At 43.1% G+C, this 23,341-nt stretch overlaps 1 protein-coding gene across 4 annotated transcripts in view; it reads right to left on the reverse strand.

The window, feature by feature from the left end:
* Positions 1–22,709, reverse strand: part of MSANTD2 (Myb/SANT DNA binding domain containing 2) — a 35,375-nt gene extending 12,666 nt beyond the window's left edge. For 2 of the 4 annotated variants that reach the window (XM_044996749.1, XR_006574789.1), the window contains exons 1-4: positions 22,162–22,709; positions 6,106–6,150; positions 5,269–5,527; positions 3,415–3,475 (exon numbers count right to left, since the gene is read on the reverse strand). In XM_044996749.1, coding sequence (XP_044852684.1) covers positions 3,415–3,475; positions 5,269–5,527; positions 6,106–6,150; positions 22,162–22,668 — 872 coding nt within the window. In that variant the 5' untranslated portion in view covers positions 22,669–22,709. The remainder of the gene's footprint in view (positions 1–3,414; positions 3,476–5,268; positions 5,528–6,105; positions 6,151–22,161) is intronic. The other 2 variants (XM_044996750.1, XM_044996751.1) reach the window with 2 other exon arrangements.
* Between the last annotated feature and the right edge of the window lie 632 nt (positions 22,710–23,341).

Genomic DNA, 23,341 nt, shown 5'->3' on the forward strand with positions numbered 1-23,341 from the left:
GTCAGAGAACACTTCAACCTCCCCAGTCACTCAATTACAGAACTAAAAGTCGCAATATTACAACCAAAAAAACCTTCAAAAAACAGACTCCAGTGAGAGACTGCTGAATTGGAATTAAATTTGCAAAATGGACACCATTAAATTAGGCTTGAATAAAGACTGGGAGTGGATGGGTCATCACAAAAAGTAAAACTATTTCACTGTTTTTATTTCCCCCACACTGTTCTTCACAACTTCTTGTCAACTGCTGCAAATGGACCATTTTGATTACCACTACAAAAAGTTTCTCTCTCTCCTGCTGGTAATAGCTCACCTTAACTGATCACTCTCGTTACAGTGTGTATGGTAACACCCATTGTTTCATGTTCTCTGGGTGTATATATCTTCCTACTGTATTTTGCACTGCATGCATCCGATGAAGTGGGCTGTAGCCCACGAAAGCTTATGCTCAAATAAATTTGTTAGTCTTTCAGGTGCCACAAGTACTCCTGTTCTTAGTCAGTTTCACAAATTCTCATGCATTAGCACAGTGTTGCAAACATTGCAGAGAAGAGTTTAACACACTGTACACTTTAATATTATACAAGTTTTAGATAAGTGTCAGTCACTTCTACATTTTAGGCCAAATTTGTCCAGCCTCTGCTCTAACCATTCCAACTGGAAAGCTTATCTTATTATTGTCTTATTTCCAAAAAGAAAGCAGAGACACTGTTTGGTACATAGCAAAAACAAAAAAAGTTACTGCGTGTGATCATGACAAAGCCATGCAACAGTTACAGTGGAAACTGCAGACATGCAATTTAACTTTGTTAGCTAGTAGCTTTACAAGTAGTCAAGCTATCGCACATATTTCATATAAAATAATGCAGAACTGCTAATGCTGTAAAATCAGGACATAAGAATGGCCATATTGGGTCCATCTAGCCCAACAGCCTTTCTTCTGACAACGGCCAATGCCAGGTGGTTCAGAGGAAATGAACAGAACAGGCAATCAAGTGGATCCATCCCCTGTTGTCCACTCCCAGCTTCCGGCAGTCAGCGGCTAGGGGCACCCAGAGCACAGGGCTGCATTCCAGACCCTCTTGGCTAATAGCCACTGATGGACCTAACCTCCAACTTATCCAATTCTTGTTTGAACACCAGTGTAATTTGGCCTTCACAACAAGGCAACAAATTCCACATGTCGGTTTTACATTGTGTGAAGTGCTACTTGACGTTTGTTTTAAATCTGCTGCCTATTAATTTCATTGGATACTCTGGTTCTTGTGTTATGTGAAGGGATAAACAACACTCTGTCACTTTCTCCACACTACTCATGATTTTATAGATCTTTATCATATTCCCCTTAGTCTCCTCTTTCAAGCTGAACAGTGCCAGTCTTTTTAATCTCTCCTCATATGGAAGCTATTCTAGTCCATTATAGATTTTGTTGCCCTTCTCTGTACCTTTTCCAATTCTAATATAGCACTAATTAGCCCTCAGGTGACAAGGAATGTGGAAGTTAAGGCTAAATAAGGCAGAACATACATTGTCCATTGTGGATGTGAGCATTATGCTACAGCCTCTAGTTCAGACCCTGTTTTTCTACAACTCTACATACACACCCATTTAGAATCATTTCTGGCAGTGCAATTACAGCCTACATCATATTCATATGTACAAAGGACAGAGTGAAGGATGTTCATTCAGATTTTGATTGCTTAATGCAATGCTATCAAAATTCCAGCGGAGGTTGCAAATCCTGTTAACTCTGCATTTAATTAAACCTGTTTTAAATAAAGAATTACAGCATAATTAAAAGGCTCCTTGGCCAGAGGGAAAAAACCCTCCCCCCACATCTCAGGAAGAGTTGGCTATTGAAGATGCTTTACACCTCTCTCAGCTGTGGAGCTTCAGCGCAGGTCTACTTCCTATGCACTTTGCAAAGTGTCCAGGGTTCACAGAAAGCTCCTCTGCTTTTTATAAAAAGGTATCTTAAGATATGAAGGATTTAAAACCACTGCGTAATTTAGCCACGCATTTGTGAACAAATGAATCTTCCCAGCCTTGTATGAACAGTGCCAAGTATACAGTAAACACTCAGAACTTGTCTTTCATTTTACTTTGCTCAGACTTGGAAAGTCCATTTCCTAAGGCACTTCTCGGGACTATTTAAATATAAATGTTGACCTCCAGCTGTAGAGTGGCTCAAAAAAAGGCCGCAAATGTTTACGGGGGGGGGGGGAGAGGGGGAAGAGAATGAAAATTCCTAATTCATGCTCAATCTGCTAAAATGATTTTGATCAGATTTGAAGCTCACTTTGAGGCACAGACCAAGCCTGGAAAATCCCAGCCTGAAAGCTTGAAAAATTAGATACTGAAAACAGGGTATTAGAATGGAAATCGTTGTGCTTACTTTAATAGGAAGGGCATTGACCTCGACAGTTAAGTGTATAGAGAAATATGTAAGGCAGTTATCACTTAGCCACTGCGCCATTTCATAAAAATGCTGCCCCAAAATAAGATTAAACTATGATTCCACACTGGCCCATTCTCCAGCAAAGAATATCCACTGTTTCCTCGCCCCCCCCCCCCCCCCCCCAAAAAAAAAGGGTGGTGGTGGAGAAAGTGAGATTCATGTGCTTCCCACAAGAGCAAAGACACATTAAACTTCTCACCATTTGCCAGGTTAAACCAATGAAGCAAAAGATTACAATCTAGCTTTGCAAAGTTGCAGAAAAAAATGATCATCTAGGCACAGAGTAAACTTGCCCATCCTTCATCATGCTAAATGTTTTACTCAAAAACTCACGCCTGTACTCCAGTAATAAAGCAAGTAAGGCTCAAGGCCAACAGAAATGTACATTGCTCAACTAGCAATACCTCTCTACTCCTTTTCTTGATTTTTCCCTTTCTTTTATGGTATTTTCTGTATTCTCCAGTGTTCTGCTGGTAATAGAGAGGTCTGTGTACTAATTTTAAGCTTCTTTGGCTATACTCATTAATGGGAACACCCTTACACTTTATTAAACATCTAGATTTACAATGCTCTTTTCCTGCATGCCCAAAGAGACAAAACTTTAGGTAGATGGAAACCAGATTACAAATAGATCCAAGAGTCAGGATTTTTGCCAGAGCACCCCAAGACCTGCCCACCCACATCCCCAAAGGTTATGGTGTGTATTTTACACAGTTTAATGTTTGCATTCACGTAAAGAGAGTTCTGCTTCATTTTCTGTATAACAGAGCCAAAAGAGACTTGAGTTGTGAAGCTTTCCACATGTTTTGAGGTAACTGGAATGATGCAAAAAGCAGATTCTTCAATAGTCTTGCACAATGTATTTATAATTATAGTCAGAAGTTTCTAACATCCTCCTCCCGCGCAGCACCCCTAGGGAAATGCATTCAATAGTAAAACATTCATAAGTTACTTACTGTGCTTCTTCTGAGGATTCCTGCTTTATCTTTAATGTTCTCTTTGTGGCAGGAATTTCATCTAAAAAGCAAAGTTCCAATAGACAGTTATATATTTAAAACTCTCCCAAAGCTTTTTACTTTGAAAGGTAATAAGTTGTTCACTTAGTGTTTTCCAGTAAAATTCTGATGTCACACTCTGAGGACACTGCTTCAGCTCTTAAAACCAGCTACTATGCAAGCTACATCACCATCACTGAATTTTTAGCTACAGGGTCAAAAATCTGGCTTCCCGTGTGCAAGATCTTTCAAGGACAAAAGTAATTCCTGCCATTAAGTCACACGTTGATTTCACTGTAAACTACATTCTGAAAAAAGGCCGTTCTGCTTTTCAATAGCACATTTGAAGAGCAAGCACCAGAACAAATGTATCTGTATTCCATTTAGACTGTGTGCGTGCTAAGTACCTCTCTCATAACCATTCATTGAGCACAAAGAATATTGTCAGCCCCACCTGCACGTGAATGTTGCTGTAATTCTTCTGAAGGATAACGGTGACAAACCATCAGAGCAAAGCCTGAGTCACCAGAACCCCTATATGGAATCACAGTCCTCACTTATGTACATTTTTAAATACATGGTTGAAGAAACTCGGTCTTGTCTCTTGTATCTCAAGTAGCCCCCTTCTATGACTTATTCTCCCCAACTCCCGCATACATTCTGATCCTCTTTAAATTAAAAAGATTCCTAGTTCTCATACTTCAGTTAGTTTGAGGAGGTATTGCTCTTGTCATTTGAAAATACAATTTAATCCATCTCTTAGCGAAAGTCAGAATTTACCAGTCCCCAGAATACAGCTGCAGATGGAGGTATATTTCTGTGCCTCCCCCGCTCCAATTTAACCTACAAATACGATAGAAAAAGCGAGAACAGTGCCTTTATCCATCTTCCCTTGTAAATGCTGCCTTGCTCTTACAATCCCATTGGGAATCATTTTTTAAATTAACTTTGATAAGCTTCCATAGACTCCGTAAACATATAAACCTTTTTCCTTCCTATTTATTGTAGGCAAGAATGTACCTCTGTTCTATACAAAATACTTACTCAGAAGTCAAATGTAAGCATATTTTCAGGAAAGTGGATCTTTCTGTAATATCTGTCAAGGTTGGGCCACAGCATTTGGAAGACTAGGGAGATTTTTTTTGTGGAAAAGGCAAAAATGTGGCAGTTTTACTTGCACAACATAAAAGTAGTTGTGGCGTGTGGCTTGCTAGCTTTTTACGACTAACAAATAATGAGTTTATACGGAGATCTACCTACAAGATTTCTTTTGTTGTGTGACCATAAGCGTCAGCAGTACAGATCAATTAACATCAAGTTCAGCAATTCATATTTCCTTCCCTCTCACCCCCCATTCAAGTTCCTTTTAAGCAAAACTCAAATCTCAAACTTTAAACAAAGGGCCACTCTAGCATCTTGTCAGGAACAAAAGAGCTACTGTACCTGTTTTAAAATAAGAATGCAAACAAGTTAAAGTCTACTTATTTCAAATATTCTACTTGTTAGAATTCACTAACAATAAAAACTAGCAGTTCATCGGTTCGGTCCACAATTTAGTTACACAGAGAAGGTGTCTGACAGCTTTAGGGGCCCTGCAAATTAGGCACTTTAGATTTATACAATAGTACAAATTACAGGAATTAGTTCTGATTTATGACTAGTCTTAAACCTGCAAGTATAAGAAATACACAGAAGAAGGTATAGCAGCATTATGACATAGGATGGATTAGGATTATGGAGTAGGATTAGCACTAGAGAGGCTACAAGCACCGGCAAAACCAAAACATACAGGCGGATCAATAATTAATTTCTTACCCAGCTCTGGGTCTCCTCCCTGGTAGCAGTGAAGATCCTGACTGTGGTTGCCCCAATCCTCCTGTGAATATTCCTCCATAGTGCTGCCATCCGATTCCAGCTCCTGGTACAAGCCGCTACTATTAATGAGTACAGGCTGGCAGGGCTGCGAGTCCCATCCTCCCTGACCAAACACCTGTTCCAATTGTTCAAATGTGTAACTGCTTTTCCTTTTCCCAACACCATGTTCTTTCACTCGACTGTAACACCTGCGAAGGGTCTAAGACACAAAACCTTTTGTTACTCAATTGGTGCTAGCTTTTCAGAATAGCACGCACTCACGTGCGGATAGAATAAGAATGCTAGACAATCTGTGTATTTTTATTTATATTGCTCAATCTTTGTCATATGTGTTCAAGTACTGTAATCCAATCACCAAACTGCCAAATTAACCTTTGTAAGACAAGAAGCATCACAACTTTGATGTTCCTGACACACGATGCTTTAGCTTGAATATATCGATTACAAAGAAAAAAGTTGTATAGCATCTACAGGTTCACCAGCTTCAAAGTTGGGGATTTTGAGGGCAGGGGAGAATACACAAGTCTCCTACATATTACAGGAAAACAAACACAAATCCCATCCAATATACCAGCCAGCCCGTAGAACGCACACCTTCTACAGGAAGGAGAGAGTACAGCTGTTGTTGTGCCCACAGTTTGGAGAAGGTGGGGGAGGGGGAGATAGAAAGAGGAGTCCCCAAAAGCAAAGACAGTCCAACCTTCCTTAGTCTAGTAAGAAGATACAAGGTAAAAAATGTTTGCCTAAACTATTTAGCTAGTAAAATGTATTACTTACATATTTTGCATTCCTTACTAACTCACTCTGTCTCTTGGGAAGCTGCTGAAAATTTAAAAGAGGTCAAATCAATAATGCTCCAAATTCCCAGACTCAAACATCAAATCATCAAGAAACAATACTAAGATGGGCACATCTAGTAATCCAGTACAACAGAGTCCAGTTCAGATTTTGAAGCCTCCAATAGAGACAGATTGCTAAGCTTAAACCAGGGGGTTTTTTTATACCTATTCGATTTCTTATTCTAGTGGCTGAGTTGGTAGCAAGTACTATGCATTATTATAAGATACAGTATGAAATCTAACTTCTGCATCTGCTTCCAATTTTCCAAGTCAAGGAGGAGCTGTTTAGAAAGTCTTTATTCGTGTCCCTTAATGTTTTTAATTCAAAGTGTGGTTCTACTTTGAAAAGTGACTAAATTGCTTTGTAGGATTCCATATCTGCTGCGTTTCAAGGACTTCCTATCAGATGTACTCAATTTACAAAACATTTTTCTTGTAACTGCCATCACTTCAAACTGAACCTTGAATAAGAAAAATCAAGCTGTGTTCTCTTTCATGAAAGCAACCATTAGGGCTTGAAAGATGCACTTCTGGGCTGGGCCGAGAACAGGCTTTATATGTCACCTTCTACAGAGCCACCAAGTTTCAGCACTTTTGGTTGCAAAAAAACCAACCTTCCAAGCCAAGAATGTAAACTGATGCGTCTTCCTGATTCTCAAGCCAGCTCCACTGTGGTGCATAGAAACAGACAATTCTGATCAGTTCCAGGGCTGATATTCAGAAATCTGGAGGGCAGCAGTGCAGCCATCAAAAACTCATGCTAGTTTCATGCTGCTGCTTGGGAAAGCTATGAACAGCACCAACAGTGGGCATAAAGTTATTCAATGGTGAAGAGTCAAAAAATGGAAATTGGGACAGTGCAGAGTGGCAGAGCTCTCATCCCACCCAAGATGCAACAGCCAGGAGACTAGAGAGGAACAGAAACTCCTTTTCGTCCATAACCAGAAAGAGGTGCTTTAAAGTGTCACAGCTACAACCCCACCCCTCCTCCCCCAAGCAAGGAGGTAGGACAATATTCTAGTTGAAATAGGAGCAAAGGTGGCAGGGGCATTGGGCCTCTCAATGGGATATTGATCGCAGGGCTACTGTTCCCCTTCCACCTGTGTCTTTCGTATCTACCACTGGTTAGTAGGCAGAGCCCTCCATTTAGTAGGTGTTGGGTAAAGTTTTCAAGTGTTGATCATCACTTTCCACCTGTTCAACTACTGTGTGTTCAATGGGGCTGGATGAGTAATTATGGGTAGAACTAGACTCTGCATTTGATGCTTAATCTGTTGACGATCCATGAGAGAACTGCATCCCGGGGGGGGGGGGGCGGGGGGGGCACACTGCAAGGTTAAAGAAGTAAACACTAAACAGGTCAGTGATTAGACCAAGCAGGTAATACCCAGATACTCAGAGAATACATGTGAGTAGGATGTACCAGTTTTAAAGTCACTTTGCAGAGCAGAACTACACTTTCAGATGGATACCTTTGTCTCACTCTAGACTGACGCTACGGTTTTCACCTCATTTATGACAGTTTCATACGGTAACATGTAAACTACTATATCATTTGTGACCTGAAGAAGAGCTCTGTGTAAGATCAAAAGCCTGTCTTTTTCACCAAACAGAAGTTGGTCCAATAAACGATGTTACCTCACCCACCTTGTCTCTCTCTAAGATCCTACAACTGACACAGCTACACCACCACTGCATATCATTCCTAGACATTTTTAGAAATCCATGTACTCAAATTTTAAAAAACAGTTTTCATGACAATTTTATATTCTTATACACCTTGCAATATTTCCTTATCCAGCTGAGCAAGAATGTTACAGCTGTCTCAATTTTAAGGCCCAAGAGATTCTAACTGCTTTATTAATAGACAACAGTGTTGTCTCCAGCAAAGTTAACTGAGAAGCGTCAATATCCTCTGATTAGGTCCTTTGGGAGCCCTCAACATCTGCAAACATTGGCGCAAATGCTTAAAACTCAATTTTAAGTCTCAAAAAAGTTCTCCCTTGCACGGATGTTACCAAATTATCCATTTAAGACTTCCGCAGAGGCAATCTTATTAGCAGCCATTTATTTCATTCAGCCCTCAACAATGTTATTTTGTGAAGACCATGGCAAAAGTTCACCAAGAATCTACTCAGCAGAGACCAATGCAAAAGATGAAGGAGGCAGTGCCCTGGTCAGAACACATCTCCAGATACTTAGGTAGGATGGAAAGTATATGCTGAGATTACTGCCAAAAGGACCCAGGACCTTGCTTGGATGATTCCTTCTTTCATATCCACCTCTGGTCAGTAGACGTCTGATATATTCAAAGCTTTCTACAACCCCACTAGCTTCTGAAAAAGAAGAGCTCCTCCTGCCAACCTATAGCTAAAAACTGTTGGTGGGACCTCTATTTTCCTTCCCCGGAGAGTGGGGACTGCCACTATTTTCTCCTCCCCACAGATATTTTCCATTTTCTCCACCATGGATATCTCTGCGCCTCTACAGCACATGGCTTTAACAGCCCTGAACTAAAACTGGCATATTCTGGTCTGTTTCACTGCTGCCCCACATGATTCTGCATGACCACCTTGCAGCTTACCAGAGCTATTCATTTCACTCTGCAGCTGTTTGCAGGCTCAACAATGCAGCGGCATCAAGACATTCTGCAGATTTTCTGCATAATTATTATAACTAGGAGCTGGGGGGGGGCTGTTTTTGAAAATGAAGCCTTAATTCTCTCTACACCTATAAGAATTCCTGTGTTATCACTGGAGAGTGGCTTTTTCCAAGCCTTATAGTCCCTCTGTCCCTCCCAGAATGCAGCTGGACTCCTGCTCAAGGGCATTAACACCACATCTCCATATAGTGTCCTACCAGCACCTTTATATCACCACAAGTCTTTTCAGAAGAAAGAACCATGTTTATTTTTAATATAATTATTCAATGTGTGGTGCTAACCATCAGATGCCTCCTCAAACTTTATTACTAAACAAATACCAGGTGCTGTACACTCAGAAAATAAAGACCATCTCTGCTCAACATTTATAACTTAAAAGCCACACATAGAAAATGTGACACTAGGAAATCCAGAGAAGCTTGCACTACGTGCTCAGCCCCTGGAAACAGGTCACCCCTCACTGCTACTGTAGCATATAGATACCTCCAGTGGTTTGCCCACTAATGCTGGAACCGAGCCCTACTCAGCAGTTCCAGTTTTCCAGGCTGTCAATATGGGCACTGATGTCCTTATCTCCACCCATCAGTTTCCCACTGCAGGTACGTTTTCTGAAGCTGTATACCTGACTCATCTGATCTAGTTACGAATCACCAGCGTAGCTAAGCAAAAGTTCCATGGAAAAGACTGAAGGGGCAATGAGCTGAGGATCTGCCATACGTGCACAAAGTGTTAACAGATAAAATCTCCTACAAGTCAGTGATCCTCAGCTTCTTGTTTATTTCTCCAACAGCAAAGAACCTTCTCCAATTAATGGGGGAAATTCAAAGAGAAGGTTTTTTGTCGTGCTTACTAAAAAGTCTATGTGTGACCAGGTAATGGTCTTACAAATCTCTGCTGTAAGATGCTCTGGATCATGATCAAAAATAGATTTATGGCCCTTTGTTTTCAGTTTATTAACTTTTACTGAAAAAAATTCCCAGTTTTTACCAAATTTATTATTCCGTTTTTACTGATTTTCACCCATATTTTGGAAGTGCCAGAACTCTCTGAACCCAGCTTCCCACTTTGGAAGGAGAGATGGCAGCTCGTTAACTGGTCTCTCCTTCTGAAGCCAGGAGCCAGTCCAGGCTTTCGGGGAGCCAATTCAGAAGTACCAGAACGACTTCAGCACTGGTGTATGTACTGTTTTCAATCCAATGCCCAGCACATACATGTTACCACTGTTGGAGATAATTATCCATGCTATCAGCATTCAGAGCAAATGAATGTTAATGAACTGTTTTTCTTGCTAAAATGGGTTCAAAATGAAAAGCTATCCAATTATATTTCAGAACATGAAAGATTATTTTTTTTAAACTTCAAACAAAAAAAGATAGAGGAGAAGAATATTTACCCAGAAAACTCCCTTTAATTTTGTAATAAGACACTAAAATTACCTGGAAGTTTTAAACAAACAAACAAAAAACCTGAAAACAAAAGGCCATAGATATGTTCTAGCCCAAACAGAAATTATAGGCTTGATGCAAGAATTTCTGGGTAAAATTCTCTGGCTTGTGTTAAGCAGGTGGTCAGACTAGATCAGGGGTCTCAAACTCAAATGACAACAAGGGCCACAGGAGAACTAGTACATTGGCCCGAGGGCTGCATTACTGACACTTCCCCCCCACCCGCCGCCCTCAGCCCCGCCCCCACTTCACCCCTTCCATGAAGCCCTGCCCTGCCTCTTCCCACCCCTTCCCTGCCCCCATTCCAACCCCTTCCCCGAAATCCCCACCCCAACTCCGCCCTCTCCTTGCCCCCAGGGGGTGCAGGAGGGATGAGGGGTGCGGCAGGGGGCTCAGGGCAGGGGGTTGGGGTGCAGGAGGGGTGCGGGGTGCAGCATGGGGCTCAGGGCAGGGGGTCAAGCTGCAGGGTACGGCAGGGGGTTGGGGTGCAGCAGGGGGCTCAGGGCAGGGGGTTGGGTGCAGGAGAGGTGTGGCAGGGGGTCGGGGTACAGGGTGCAGCAAGAGGCTCAGGGCAGGGGGGTTTGACTGCAGGAGGGATTCGGGGGGGGCAGGCTCTGGCCCGGCGTCCACTGGCCAACTCTCAGAGGTGGCTGAACATGTGCCAAGTCAGAACAGTCAAGCATACATATAAATAAATGACCCTGTGGGTTGAGCAGGACTGACTATCTCTTATCCCTATAAGCCAGAGCGACCAGGGATGTTTGGATTGTTTTGGTCTCATTTAAATAGCTAAGAATCTTCTGTCCACAATATGGACCCTGATGTGAAAAAAACACTTCCCTCTATGCCACTAAGGCTTGGAGAACAAAACCAGCAGGTTGATGTCCAGCACCAGAGATCACTTGAGACAGGAATTTGGGGTGAGGAAACAGGACCACCCTATCCAATGTAACAGTGTACGGGATGTCAGCTATCTACTGCAATAGCTGAGAGGAATGTTATCTTTAGAGATAATAGAGATAAGGGGAAAACCACCTCGTGAGCTTCATTTGCCTCTGTTCTGAGATACGAACCTTATCCTGTCCATGGGAACACAGCTCAAACCCATCAGAAATTGTCATTTGTAGGGTAAGTTAAGACTGACAATCCTCACGCAAGAAGATAGAAAACTGAGACAGCTCTGACTTATTTTGGACCACCTCAGATCCACCACTTCTTGATTTGCTCTTTCAACTTATTTGGCCACCAGCTAGTGCTCAGACATGCTGAACTTTGCTTCCATCCTCAGTTAATTTAACTAAAGCAATCGTTTGTTAGTGATTCTCCTCTGCAATGGAGGAGGCACATGCTTTAGACCCCAGGAGATCCAACTGGATTGATTTTTTCATTAGTGGCGGCAGCAGCAGCCAGAGATGCTGAGAAGTAAAACCATTCCTACCCTCTGAGAGACTTGATATTATTAGTCCAGACATTGTCAGCTAAGGAGCAATGAGAAGTCCACAGTAATGCCCAAAGAAAATTAGAATGATAAGTTTTGGAGTGTCTACTTATTAAACCTGTCTTGTCTGAGATGACAGCTCCACGGAAACCAAATTGGAAGCAGCAGAACCGCAGCTAGACCTCATCTCCTTTGAGGATGGAGATCTATAGATCTGTCCAGTCCATTTCCACAAGAGTTGAGGACCCAGGGTTCCCTAAGGACACGGCAGTTCAGAAAATCTCCACAAGTACAGAAGGCTTTGGGGCGGGGGGCAAAGATGGGGCAGATGCATGTTCAGGGAAGAGACCCTTGCTTGTTATCCAGCCCAGTGGAGCAAGCAGAATATGTCCCAACTTAGTCAAGGCACCAAGGAAGTCTGGTGTAGACTGCCAGTGCCACCCCTCATGGCAACGCAACCACCATTAGGGTTCCTAGGCGCTAGGGCACTGGTGGCAAAGCCTGAAGTGGAGTAATGGGAAGGATTCCTGCTACCATTAAAGACAGACAACAGAAAGTCTTACTGGTACTGAGTACAAATGCTTCAAACTTGGTATAGGGAACCCATCTAGGCACCAATATCATGGCAACAAGCACTAGACAGATCTAGATCTGAGCATGTGACTGTAAAAGGAAGGGAAAAACTAGACTCCACATCAATGAATTACTTGAACTTGAACACAGCTACCATTAAAAGCATTCCTTCCTCGTGTCAAGAGCTCAAGATACAGCTCCTTGAGCAAAAACAAAGCTATAGTGCATTAGCTCATGCATTTGGGGTGAGATGGAGTGGACAATTACTCTCTTCACCGGGTCTTTGCTATTGTGCTCTCACCTGCTGACCAAGACACTGTTTTGCAGACTATTTAATAACAGTCCTTAAAAGCACTAATGGTGATCTTTAATGAAGAAAGGCATCGCAGAATAGATTTTCCTTGAAGGCAAGCAAACAGCCTCTCTACTGTTCAAAGGCCATCAAGGATTATTTTTCAGTTGTATTCTTCATCCTAGGGTTTATTAAGGCCTCCTTTATACCTTGCTATCAAATTCCTTCTGTCTGGTCATCCAGGCAGATTTCAGGGGCAGCTCCCAGTACAGAAGTGACAAAAAGCACTGATAGGTCCAGCCTCTTGGCCAGCATCATCTAAGAATTGATAAGTGGTGGATCAAATAGAACCATGAGAGTACAAGCCACTTTGCCAAAAAGCTGAAGTCCTCTGCAGATGTTGCTTCCATCCATTTGCCTAAGTGCTTCTTTCTAAAAAGACATCAGTTGTTTCTGACCTGGGTTGAATCACAGCTGGTTCATCATCCAGATCACCGTCCATGAAGCACTGGAGAGCAGTGAGACTACATCCTGTTGTCTCTCACTTTAGCTTCACAATAAGTGAAAGAGAGTAGATGTGATGGAACCATGGATTTCATGGCTCTTGGAAGTACAGTAGATCAGCATTAACCTCTGAAAGAAGAAGGTCTTACTCCAGCATAAGGCTCTCTCATCCACCCTTAGAAGAACCTAGATTTTAGTCAACACCATCAAGAGCTGCTGGCCTACTAGGATGAGCACTGACACTCTGACCTTAGGCATCACGAGAGAGATGTTAGCCTCCATTGAGAACATACACATCTGAAACCAGATTGTCCGAGATCATGGAAATGTGTGGAATTCAATTAATGAAAGAAATTACACCAATGCCACCTTCTCAATCTTGCCCAAAACCAAAAAGTTAAACAGGAGAAGGTAACTGACAAGACCATAGTCTTAGCCATCCTTGCTCAAGAAACTAATGTAGATGTACATTTAGCTGGACAAACAAAAACCTACAATTCCAGTGTATCACAGCTAACTTTGTTCTGAATTTGTGGGTTTCATTAGTTTCAGGTGCATCCAGTAAATTCTGAAGCACTTAATAGAATGTAGAAGACAGTATAGAAACATTCAATCTTCCAGCAGTAACTACTGCATCTTGGCCATTCAGATTCTTACCTGCCACCCTAAAAGTAATTTGGAAAATCACTGTCAAGGACAGGAGGCCCAAATAATAGTCTGCCTTAATCAGTTAAGGACACGATTAAAAAAAATGAACCAAGTGCCACTAAACTGACACTTACGAGATTATTAATGTGACTTGTGCCAGCTGGGATAGATGATACAATCCACTTGGAAGTGACTAGTGCAGACTACGTTGTATATTTCAATACTCTTGTAGTCAGCTTATAGGAGAAGGATACCTCCATTGTATATTTGGGAAACAGACATGGCTCAGTCACCTACAGGAAGTTTATACCTTTTTCAGAACTCTTAAAATTAAGGTCTGCAAACAGGATCTACTCATAGTTTGATCCTCTAGAAGAAGACGACACATGGACATACAACAATTATCAGCAATAGCCCACTGCAATCTCCAGGTGCTGCTCCTACAACATAGTGCAAAAACATGTCCATAAGGAAATTCCAAAACTCATCCTTATTATTGCTGTATTTGTCTATTGTAATTTTTCCCCACCTTACAGGTGCCACCAGGGAGCTATTCTCATGTATGCAGAGATACAGGAAGTCTTCCCACCAAGGAAGTTTAGAACTTGGTGATTATTTGGGGGAGAGCTACATGGAAAATATGCCTTACACAGAGACTTAAGGCATTTAAACCTATTCAGCGTACTGAAGAAAAGGTTAAGAGATAACATGGTCTATAATATCAGCCCAGGGAGGATACGACAGAGGGCTCTAATCTATCAGACAAAAAGGGTAAGAGCCAGTGACTGGAAGTTGAAGCTAGAAAAACAGAAAACAAGTTTCCAATTTTTAAAAGTGAGTAACTCGCCACTGGACCAGCTCAATATTAGATGTGCTGGATCATGATTTAAAATCTTTAATTTAAAATGGGATGCCCAAGAGATGTGTTCTAGAGTTAATGTTTGTCACTTTAAGATAATATTCAAATACAGATTGTTGTTTCCCCTCTTACTTGTGTCTCTCCGTTGTCTAACAGAAGACTTTCCAATTAGAATCTTCTGGGTGTTTTTTTCTTCTGTGATTTATACCACATGTCTGGAGATTACCGGTCAATGTATCAAATCATATGACAACCGTTTAAAAGATGCTCTTACAATTAAAATATCTGCTGAGAATATCCGAAGTCCAGCAGAAATCCACCGAACAGTTTGGAGTGTGGGGTACGATTGCTATACACAAGTATTCAGCTACTAAGATCATGGGAATCATGTGGACAGATCAGTGGAGGTAGTTACTCTGTAATACAACTCAAAATTTTGGACAAGTGATTATTAGATTATAAATTCTTTCCCTTCAGATCAGCATAATAGAGAGAGAGATCAACACTGGGTTGGCCACGTAGGGCTCAGTCACAATAGTGGATATAGAGTCAATATTTTAAAAAATAGATTCACACTCTAGCTGAAGCCAAAGAGTGTGAAGTAACATCTTATTGGACCAACTTCTCTTGGTGAAAGAGAAGTTTGAGCTTTCTTCTGACCTGAAGAGCAGCTCTGTGTAGCTCAAAAGCTTGTCTTTCTCACCAACAGAAGTTGGTCCAATAAAAGATATTACCTCACCCACCTTGTGTCTCTAATATCCTGGGAACAAAATGGCAACACCGAATACAACAAAGGAAGATAACTAGTCCAACTGTTTATTAAAAAACTGAGTCAAGTTCAAATTACTAGCATCAATACAATGTTAAGGGAGGGATAGCTCAGTGGTTTGAGCATTGGCCTGCTAAACCCAGGGTTATGAGTTCAATCCTTGAGGAGGCCACTTAGGGATCTGGGGCAAAAATTGGTCCTACTAGTGAAGGCAGGGGGCTGGACTCGATGACCTTTTGAGGTCCCTTCCAGTTCTAGGAGATTGGTATATCTCCAATTATTACCTTTACCTTTAAGTTGCAACTCTGAAGGGTACTGTCCACCTGGAAAGGCATATTAATCTGAAAGATGGTGATAGTTGTGGCTATAGTAGGTACAGATAAACTGAAATAAGTTAACATGAAAATTCTGCCTATGAGTCAAACTTATAAACACAGTGTTGTCAAATGCACAAGGTAAACTATTTTACCTTTGCTGAAGAAGAGTGTAAATGTTATTGGAGGAGAAATTCTTTAAAAGGATTTTAAGATGTATAAGATTACTGCAAAGTATTTTGTTAAATGATATAGGTATACTATTTAACAGTACTCTTTTTCCTTCTAGAAAAAAGTCTAAAAGCAGAACCTTTGAACATTTCTGCTGTTTTGGCCAGAGGAGATTGACTGATCAAAGACTTCACACACGGTGCCCACTGTCACAGTGCACCCTACATGTATTGTTTTCAGTGATGCATTTAAATGTTACGACTGGGATGAGACCACATAACCCAAGTATTGTAACTCAATTATAACTAATCCTGAGGAACACCACTTTCATTAACACATCAGCTTTTGATCTTCATATTATTGTACATACATCAGTCTGACAATGCAAAGCACTATATAAAAGCTCAGTTTTTATGTAGTTATTCTCTATGCTTTGCGATTCAGGTTAAGAACTAAACCCTTGTTCATTCTCTAAAGCAGAGAGAGTTTTAGGTGAAGGGAAGATGCATAGTTTTAAAAAATGAATTTGCACTTCATGCAGGATGTTTTGTGATACCTTCTCCAGAATATAACTTTTTTTTGGTGGAAATTCTGAATCAAAATCAAACAGTAGAGACTCGCTCTTCACATTACTGCACAGGGGTAACTAGGCCAATGCCATGTAAACCACTTTGACTGGTTTCTCTACTGAACAATTTTTGCTCACATACAAGTGAAGAGTAACAATAGTACAGGGCAACAACCCCATGTATTTTAGCAAATAATTCTTCTGTTAACAAGAACTATGAGACCACAGGCAATTTGAAGACCCACTGAATAGTCAGTAGAAAGTATCAATGACCAAGAAATGATAAAATTAAGGATATCATTTAAAATTTGTAGAATAGGGAAAATACATGCGCAACGAAAATCTTTTGAGATATCATTGACGTGGAAACTAAGATCTAAATTTCCTGTGCTTCGTGGTTACCAAGCCGGTTGGTCCAGAGAACTTCCTAGATCAACAGGGTCATATTCAACATGTCTCCGTTTGAAGACAGCAATAATTATTAGAACTGTTACATATGAATCCCTAAATTTGAACCAGAATCTTTAGAGTGGCTAAATTTAAAAGCAGGCTCATTTCTAGATTGCAGGCCAGCTGTGCATATGTGGAGAAAAGCATATGCAGATGTTAAAAGACAGACGAATTTGAACTGGGATCATGCTTTGCATTTCACCCTAATTCAAACACGATGCATGTATTTGATACAACTGAAAAGTGGAACACACTATTCTTCAGAAGAGTGGGCTAAATGAGTTGGTGGGGGGAGGTGAATCTAGAGTCTATGGAATTTAAGTGTTTGAGGAAAACCAAAATAGTTATTGTTTAAAAACACTAAACAGAAGTAATGACTTAAGAAAAGTGGCATCCCAAATACTTTGTTTATATACTAGAGTTGCAATTTCATTAATTTTAGTTTCTTCGTTTAATGCATGTCAAGGGATACCAGTCAAAATAATAAAATAAAATAAAAAAATCAATGTGGAGGTTCAGCTATAACTTAATTAAATAAAAGCGATTTAGGCTGACATTTCCAAAGGAGCCAGGCATCCACATCTCACTGAAATTCCATGGGAGTTGGTATTTTAAAGCCAGAAGGTACGACTGTGATAATCGGGGATCCTAGAAATCCAACTGCCATGGGGGAAAAAACCTCCAAAGAATGTGTGTTTTTACAGAGAATCTTTAATATTTACATTTTGTGAAAAAAAATAAAAACATCCAGTACAGCCCTGTTTATCTGAGCCTCTCTGTATTAACTGAACTGGGGCTGACAGCCCAAGCCCCATCACCTGGAGCATAAACTCTCTGGGTTATCCAAAGTTTTGATGGTCTGATCTGGGCCTGGTACCAATTAGATCAAATAAATGGGGTTCTACCATATCAATAGAACATTGTGTTCAACCAATGCCAATATATAGCGTGGCTAGGAAAATGAAAGTTCAGAGTTTCATTTTAATAGTGGAAAAATGCAGATTATGTTTTTCAGAGAATTGTGGGGTTTTTTTTTTTTAAATCATGGAAAACTAGAATCCTCTGATCATCTAGCCTGGTGTTGTCCATAAACAGTCCAGAGAATTTCACTCTGTAATTTCTACATCAAGACCAACTCTTGGCTCCATTGGAAAAAAATGTCAGCCTTGGCTGATGCTGGATAATCAGTGAGAAAGGTCTGGTTTTGAGCACGCCAGTACTATCCTGAGTGGTCCTCTGAGCATGTTTTCCATATGATACTCTCATCCTCCCAGATGACTGTACTGAAGAGCATCGTAACAGCAGGGTTCCAGGGTATGCAAAAGATTAGGTAATGGCATGATCTCACCATTGTGGGGTATACTGTAACACATTAAGCTCCATTATGGAACGTGTTCAAGACGTAAAAAGAATGCACCAAGAAAAGTCATCTTCACAAGTAAGTGGCAGCAGCTGAGTCACAGTATTGGACAGCGCTAACATTTAACTGCTGTTCTTCACCTGTCCATTTTGGCAGGAAGCCTGAGGTTTAGCCTATCATAGAACTTACACTATCTATGAATGAGTATCAATGGGAACCATTCACACACACACAAAAAGTAAATCAAATGGTTTTAACAGATACCAAGGGTATGTCTTCGCTACCAACGTTAAAGCACTGCCGCGGCAGCTCTTTAACATGGCTGTGTAGTCGTGGCACCAGCGCTGTAAACCCCTTCTCCCCCATGAGGGGAGTAGCTCCCCGTACCGGTGCGCTGTCTACACTGCCACTTTACAGCGTTGAAACTTGCATCGCTCAGGGCGGTGTTTTTTCACACCCCTGACCGAGAAAGTTTCCGTGCTGTAAAGTGGTAGTGTAGACAAGGCCTAAGTGATCTATTCTAAACATTAGAAAGTCCTACACAGTTCATTGTAAGTGTATCAGATTGTTCCAGAAGGGTCTATAGACAAGTATCTGACAAAACTGCTAAGTGACGCTCCTGGAGCTATCGCTACATGACAAGTTCAAGCTTGAGAACGGAAAACCTTCAGTTTTTCCTCAACTGCTTATCACTGTGATACGCAAGCATGAAATAATGTAGCTAATTCATTGACTTTGCCAACCTTGATCATTTCAGGCTGGCAAAGTTCTGTTCAAAATTTTCAGTCTAATGGGAAGGGGTGGGGGAGAATCTTCCTAGGAATAAGCTTAGAACAGTCTACGTGAATGGACGTAACAGAGTCATTAAAATGTTCTCTCTGGTATACAGACACTTTTTTGGGGACAATCATCTTGTGACCTGTTCAAACCAACAGGCTCGCCCAAACCCAAATGCTCCAAATGCCACTAAATGTGAAAGCCTTTCACCATAGAATCTACTATGTAATGCTCTTGGAAAACATTAAATTTACTCTAGAGTTTGTAACAAGTACAGCTGAATTAATCCAACAGTCTTCTGCAGTCATTGCATAAGGTTCCCTCCATCATCCCGTAGCAACCAAGGCCTCGTCTACATTGAAAAGTTACATTGACATAGCTACGTCTTGTAGGGATCTGAAAAAAAATCCACACCTCACAGATGTATTTAAACCAATCGAACGTCTGTGTAGACAGTGCTAGGTCGATGGAAGAATTCTTGCTTTGACATAGCTACTGCCTCTCAAGTAGGTGGATTACCTACTGCAATAGGAGAACCCCTCCCATTGCTACAGAAGGTGTCTCCACTTAACACTGCAGCAGAGCCACTGCAGCGTTTTAAGTATAGACACAAAGGAAGACTGTCATGAAAGAAAACTGGACAAACAATGCAGCCCTAGTGAGGAGTAGTTTTAAGTAAGTTTTCACCATACACTAGACCCTGTAGTAAAACTAGAAATGCACATGTTTCATGGAAGTCCGGTTGATTTACACAGCAAATCCTTGGAAGATGCCCAAGAACATGGGACTCAAAGAAGTTTTACAGTGCATCAAATGACCAAGTAGAAGCATAAAACCAGCACCTGCTTCAAGAATAAATAGTTTGTGCATTTCAAGTGTAAATGGGAATGATTAAGCTGAGCAACAGTGCAGACCTGTGGCCTGCAATAGATGGTACATCAAGAAGCAGGAGAGAGACATACAACCGCTTGGTAGGTCAGACAAGTAACCAAGTCTACATGTAGAGTAGGACAGCACACACAGTACTTTCCTCTCTGAAGATGAAGATTAAATTCCTATTAATGTATGGAAACTTAAAGTGAGTGAATCTTACAGCTGAGATGCACAAAAAACCACCCCAAACCCACAGTAGTATGGTATACTCAAACATTCCTGCTTAATCTACAATTAAAGCAGACTATAAAAATACTGTAGAAGCAGCAAAGAATCCTGTGGCACCTTATAGACTAACAGACGTTTTGCAGCATGAACTTTCGTGGGTGAATACCCACTTCTTCAGATGCAATCTTGTTAGTCTATAAGGTGCCACAGGATTCTTTGCTGCTTCTACAGAACCAGACTAACACGGCTACCGCTCTGATATAAAAATACTGCAGCTGATTAAGAAATTATATCCAGGGCCACACCTCACCAGGTTCAAAGCACAATATACCTACAGAGGGGTGTTCTAATGGCTTCTGGTGTGCCTTGCAAAAAGCAACTTTTCAGAGACAAGTCTGTCTTCAGAGTCTAGGATTGAGGGTAAAACAGGAATCCCATTGCTAAGAGACAGTGCCAAAGTATTCAGCACAGAAGAATTACAGCTGAGGTGTCTTCTACCTGACTCTCAAAAAACAAAACCACCACCTTACTTTGGAATGCTGCAAGCCCAAAATGCCTGGGGTACTTAAAAAGAGTACTAGATTGTAGGTTACTTAGAAATTCTATATTGGGAACCCAGAAAACGTCACTGACTGCATAGCAATAAGACATGTGAGCAAGAGGTAATGCCAGGATGTTATTGTTCATTGACCAGCATTTTCAATGATTTGTCAGTATCATGGACTAGAAAAGAAAAATGTTAAGACTTGGGAAATTTAAACAGATCATTTTGAAAGAACTTTACAAAAGTGAATTATTTTAATAAAAACAAAGCACCTTAGACATTTGCATGCATCAATCACTGGAAACCCTGATTTCTTATTGTGGTCAAAATCCTAGACCATTAGTGCTTGTCCTCTGCTGACAGAGCATTACAATGCATCTTAACAGGCTAGAAAATTAACATTTCAAACAATGATTGTACCCTCTCTGTCTTTTAAAAACAAATACACAAAAATAGTGTGGAATGGTTAACCTTAAAAAGGTTAAAGCCTCTGATAAGGAAGACTAAATTTACCCAAAAGGTGAATCCAGATTTGGTGAAAAGCCTCACTACCTTCTCAGCATCACATTCTACATAAGCAAAGAAAACCTATTTGTCTAATTCGGATGAGCACATCTGCTATACTTAAAGCACCTCACTTGAACAGGTTTTTACTATTCATTACACACTCTAGCAAGACAAAGTGAAAGATGTTCTTACGGCTCCAGAAGGCACATTCTAACCTGGAACAAAGGAGGCGCAAGCTCATTCAGCTAATAAGAACCACACTGAATGTTGGCTCCTAATGCAGACTAAAAATGTGACTGAAGTTTGTGCCCCTCCACACTGCTTGGTTTCAGCTGGCACTAGAAGTAGAGAAACAGCTATTTTCTCCATATTTGTCACCTGACTAAAAGTCTTGCAAGAAAACTAATCTGCAAGAGATTTCCCACCCAATGAGAACAGGATGGTGATCGGAAGTTCAGGATGCTCTGAAGGAAGACAGCCAACCTCTGGAGTCTTGCTCATCACTACATGTACATACCCATTCCCCTGTCCACCCCAGAGTCCCAGACAAGGCGAGAAAAGCCTTGGGGAGGGAACGCTGCCTCCCCGCCAAGCAAAATAAATAAATAAATAAATAAATCGGGTGCTGAAATGACCATAAAACAGATACAAATCTGGGATCGGCGCAATGGCCGATTCGCAGCCCAGCATCAGGCCCCCCCCCGGTGTAACATCACTGACCCCAGTGCAGGGCGGATTGGCCGGGGTGCCCCAGCCACCCAGTCCGATCCAACGGAGGAAGCAGTTCGCGGGGCGGCCCCTCCTGCGAGCCCCACGACAGAGCCGCCGGCGCTGTCCCCGGGAGCTGTCCACGGGGTCAGGCCGGGTCGCATCGCGGGCGGCGCTGCCGGCGAGCCCCGACGGGGGACGAGGGTCTCTGTGCCCCCTGCCCCGGCCGGCGGGGAGAGGCCTCGCTGCCCAGCCCCTCCCGCCCGCCCGCCCGCCCGCTCCCCGCTCCCCGCGCGGCGGGTACCTTGATGCGCTCGCGGCACTGGGACGGGGTCCGCTCGTAGCCCAGCTCGGCCAGGGCCCGGGAGACGCGCTCGTACATGGCGGGCCCGGGGGCCTTGCTGCCGAAGACGGTGCCGGCGCCCTCCAGCTGCTGGTACCGCGCCTCCACCAGCCGCTCGTTGCCCCACACCGCGATCAGCGCGTTGGTCTCGGCCGGCGTCCACGACATGCCCCGGCAAGCGGCTGCGGCCGCGGCCGCCGCGGCGCCTCCGGGGGAGAAGGAGACGGAGGGCGACGCGCCGCCGCGGCCCCCCGCGCCGCCGCCCCCCGCCCCGGCCCCCGCGGCGGCGGCAGAGCCCGGCCCGCCCGGCCCCAGCGGGGAGGCGCCGCTGGGCGTGGAGGGGTCGGAGAGGCTCGGGTTGCCGTCGCTGAGCGCCCCCGGCGAGCCCGGCGACAGGACCTCCATCTTGGGGATCTTCAGCGGCGACTCGGCGGCCGGGAGCTGCGAGGAGCCACAGGGCGCCGCCATATTGGAGCTGCGGAGCCGAGCGGGCGGATATGACGCGCGCCTGGGGGGAGGGGCTTCCGGCAGAGGGGAGGAAGGCGGCAGAAGGGGGGGGGAGCGCGCGCGCGCGGGAAGCACGTGCCGTGGGATGGGGAGGGGGGTGCACGCGCGCTCGGAGGGCGCTCGAGGACAGGGTGGGGGCGTGGCCTGGCCAGGGGCGGGGCTGTCTGCCCGCGGGGCTTGAAGTGGGCGTGGTCGCGGGCCACGTGGCTGGCCAGGGGGAGCTGCCAGGAGCCCGCGTGGGGGGGTTGGCTCAGGGCAGTGCCTCAGGGCTGCGGAGGTGCCTGTTCTTTGGCCTTGGCTGCGCCCGCTCATGCACCAGTGTAAAATGGAACCTGAAACCGGTGTCACCCCAAAACCGAGTGACCCCCCCCCTTAGTTCAAACCCCTTAACAGTGCATGGCTGCTATCACCTCCACCCATTTAGGTACAGTGGTGCAAAGTATAGAGCCAGCCCCTCGGGGCCAGGATTTTCTCCTCCTAGTAGCTAAACCCATTTCTGCACCTAATAGGGTGGGCAACTTTCTATTTGCAGCAAACCAAACACCCTTGCTCTGTCCGGGCGTTATCCAAGGCCCTGCCCCTGCCCCGCCCCTTCTCTGAGGCCCCCATCTCTGCTCACTCCATTCCCTGGGGT

The sequence above is a fragment of the Mauremys mutica genome, chromosome 22 (assembly GCF_020497125.1).
Source record: "Mauremys mutica isolate MM-2020 ecotype Southern chromosome 22, ASM2049712v1, whole genome shotgun sequence".
NCBI classification, from domain to species: Eukaryota; Metazoa; Chordata; order Testudines; family Geoemydidae; genus Mauremys; species Mauremys mutica.